The following is a 3,492-nucleotide window of genomic DNA, read 5'->3' as shown; positions in this document are numbered from 1 at the left end:
TAATTGAAAAAAGCTGGTCCATTTGTTTGGCCTTCCGCCCGACCATTTCAGTCTCGCAATTTACCGAAGTGCATAATCAAATAAATAATGTGACCCGTAAATCACTTTGTACATTTGAGTTAACTAATGCGTCCGGTGGGGGGCCTGCGGCCCTAGAAATTTGCTCCTTGGACATGACAAAAGACTGTAACGGGGCTACACCGTGACTACACCCCACCCTTCTGCTTTGCTTAAGTATTAAAACAAAAGAACACGCGCAGGTTTTATATTGTAGATTGTATATTGTTTATCAAACAGTCTTAAAACTTGACTTTTTGCAAATGTTATCAATATATCTACCTCTAGCTCCTAAACGGTTAAAGATACGGTAAATCGGAGGGTACCATCAGTCTCAGAATGTGCTGTTTTGGGGGGGTACTTCCTCTGACTTTTTACGATTGGACATTGGACGCCTCCTTATACGTCTTCATGTGCAACGTGGTCATTTTCACCGTATTTTCGTCGAAAAAACAACTCTAGCGCCCAAACGGTGCACGATAGAGGCAAACGGACGAAATTTTAGCCCAGAGGGCTCTACTTTCACGAGTTACCCCTTAGGGGACCATAAAATAAAATTGATTTTCTACTTTTTCGACCAAGCCCTATTTCTTTGTTACCCCCTTTCACCCCCTTAGGGGTGGTTGCCAGGATTTGCACCAAGCGTTTCGTTGTCCAGGAGTGACCCCTAAGATACCCTGAAATTTGCAGACCTCTAGCTCATCTCCTTCCTCTTACACGGACGACGGACAGACAGACAGACGGACGGACGGACACGAGAGCGGTTGCATAAGCCCGCTTTAATGCTTTTTTAAAAGCAGAAGGGCGGGCTAAAAAATGAAACAATTTGACTAGATGATTCATTGTAGCCTGCTGAGTGTTTCAATGCTCTCCGCGAATTTTTCAATGGCAGCATCCAATGAAGCAGTGTCCACGGTCATCGACAGAGATGAAATAGTGGCCGTTAAAACCTGAATTGCTTCAATGAGATCGCCCGTGCCTGAAAGGGAAAAAGAACATTAGAATAATGGTGATTACTTACGTGAAATAAGGAAAGTAACAGACTTTAGACAACTATACACCACTCTGAATGTAAAGAGACAATCCTGTTCCAAGAGAGAATGTTTTCGTGCACATCCAAGCTTGATGCATTTATTCTGTAACTAGATAATTTGTGTACAACTGTACACTACTTCTCCAGTTCAAGAAAAATTGCATCTAGTCTGGATGAGCACAAAAACATTCTCTTTATGAACTAAATTTTTCCTTTGCATTCAGAATGTGGTAAAGCCTTCAAAAATTCCTAATGAAAGAGTACATACATACCAATGGCCTGGTTGATGGCGTGAGCGTGAGAGCCATGGCCCTGCCCGTACCCTCTGAACACGGACGAGCTCTCCTGGGTGGGTGGTGGCGCTCCCGCGTAGTCCATGAAAGGGCCCACTAAATTAGAAAAGGAAGCAATTAATAGAGAGTCATTGGGCATTAGGGGATTAGTATTCTAGAGTTAAAACCAATTTCTGAAACAATACAGTTTTATGATAATTAGTTTATACTCTAGAAGACCAATCATGCTGAGGGATTTCTTATTACAACCGTTGGTGCTGAACACAAAATTACCCAGTTAACAAACATTTATTCATTTGACAGTCAAAAACAATCAGATGTCTAAAAGTTGGTGATTTTATTGGGTATAATTGTCCATGTGTTAATGCAACATTAGAGGCATGGTATGAGGTAGGAACCAAATGGTTTTAATCAGGCAGGAAAGAAAAGCAGAGCCTTAAACAGTCTTTTGAATGCTAATGACGCTACAGTGGAGTCTTTCCGGCCTGATTGAAAACATTAACAAATTCATGAATGCTAAGTATCGAAAACCTGTTTCAAATGTTTTCTAAAAGTCTACTGCAATCTATAACCATGGAAGGGCAGAAAACTTTCAAAAAACCATGAAGATTTTGGACACTCTAGCATATGAATGTTCCACCAAAATGTCTCTACCTTAGACAGCAACATAGCAATCAGTTACTTACCTGAGGAGGAGCTGGGCTGATCTAGATCTATGAGCACATGCTGAACGACCTGGGGCTGCTGCTGCGCCTGATTCTGGGGCACGACCTGCTGCACCGGCTGGGGTACAAAACCAGCCTGTTGCTATTGTTGAGCCTGAAAGCAAACAAAATTATTGGTTAAATGATTCAAAAATACATAGATTCTTTGACAGTGATACTAGAGCTCAAATATATTGAACTTGAGACCCAGAATCATTCCCAAAGCCTAAGTAAATAAAGTTCTTACCTGAAGTGGGGCTGGCACTTGCGGATGGCCTATGACGTGCTGGAGGGGAACGTGCGCAAGCACTCGCTGGTAGACGGGGCCCAGCCCCAGGCTTGCTGGAGGAGGTGGGCCTCCCCCCGTAGCCCTCATATATCTTGAACGGTCAGCATACTGCCGTTTAGCCCTGTTTCGCAAGTTGCAGTAGGCCTATGCAAAGGAAAGAATTGTTAGCACAGAAAAGTTGGCATATTAAAAATAACTGAAAACGTGCAAAGTACTTACCTCCTTCCACTTGTCGCCAGTCTTAAAAGCCCCTCCCATAGAGTTAAGATTGGCAGCGAGCTGTTCCCATTTGGCAGACATGCGGCCTGCCGCCCCAGGCCCCATAAACTCGCCTTGGAGTTCTCGGTCGATCGACACGGCGTCGAGCAGCCGGTTCCACTGACAAGGGAACCCCGCCAAGTGTAAATTCCCGATTTTCATTCTACTTTGGGAAATTGTTGGTCTAAATATGTCATCGAAGGACACATCAAAGATTTTTGCTTAAATTCATATTTAGGGGTCATTTTGGGTATTTGTTCAAAAAGCTGCTATTTCAATTATTTTTTATAACTTTCAAGAGAGCTTCCTATAGGGTAACTCGTCAAATTGCGGCCCTTTGGGCGAAAATTTCGTCCGTTTTGCTCTATCTGAAGCCGTTTAGGCGCTACCGCCACGTTTAGGAGGGGAAATATACAGGAATCACTAGGGCTTAAGAGCAGCGGTTGTAAAAAGCAGTCCCACAAAAAATGTTATAAAACAAAAGTTAAAGATCTTACATTTTTCTACAACTTTTGTTTTATAACATTTTTTGTGGGACTGCTTTTTACAACCGTTGCTCATAAGCCCTAGTGATTCCTGTGTATTTCCCCTCCTAAACGTGGCGGTAGCGCCTAAACGGCTTCAGATAGAGCAAAACGGACGAAATTTTCGCCCAAAAGCCGCAATTTGACGAATTACCCTATAGGAAGCTCTCTTGAAAGTTATAAAAAATAATTGAAATAGCAGCTTTTTGAACAAATACCCAAAATGACCCCTAAATATGAATTTAAGCAAAAATCTTTGATGTGTCCTTCGATGACATATTTAGACCAACAATTTCCCAAAGTAGAATGAAAATCGGGAATTTACACTTGGCGG

At 42.4% G+C, this 3,492-nt stretch overlaps 1 protein-coding gene across 1 annotated transcript; it reads right to left on the bottom strand.

The window, feature by feature from the left end:
- Positions 1-1,521: 1,521 nt before the first annotated feature.
- On the bottom strand, positions 1,522-3,131 carry LOC113214935 (uncharacterized). The gene is made up of 4 exons (XM_052267223.1): positions 2,596-3,131; positions 2,335-2,520; positions 2,070-2,190; positions 1,522-1,556 (listed from the first exon to the last, which is right to left on the bottom strand). The coding sequence occupies exons 1-4, from the start codon at positions 2,794-2,796 to the stop codon at positions 1,522-1,524; spliced, it is 543 nt and encodes a 180-aa protein (XP_052123183.1). The 5' UTR covers positions 2,797-3,131.
- Between the last annotated feature and the right edge of the window lie 361 nt (positions 3,132-3,492).

The sequence above is a fragment of the Frankliniella occidentalis genome, unplaced genomic scaffold (assembly GCF_000697945.3).
Source record: "Frankliniella occidentalis isolate FOCC.00 unplaced genomic scaffold, Focc_3.1 Scaffold48, whole genome shotgun sequence".
NCBI classification, from domain to species: domain Eukaryota; kingdom Metazoa; phylum Arthropoda; class Insecta; order Thysanoptera; family Thripidae; genus Frankliniella; species Frankliniella occidentalis.
The sequence above is the reverse complement of the archived record's forward strand: the minus strand, read 5'-3'. Positions and strand labels throughout refer to the sequence as shown.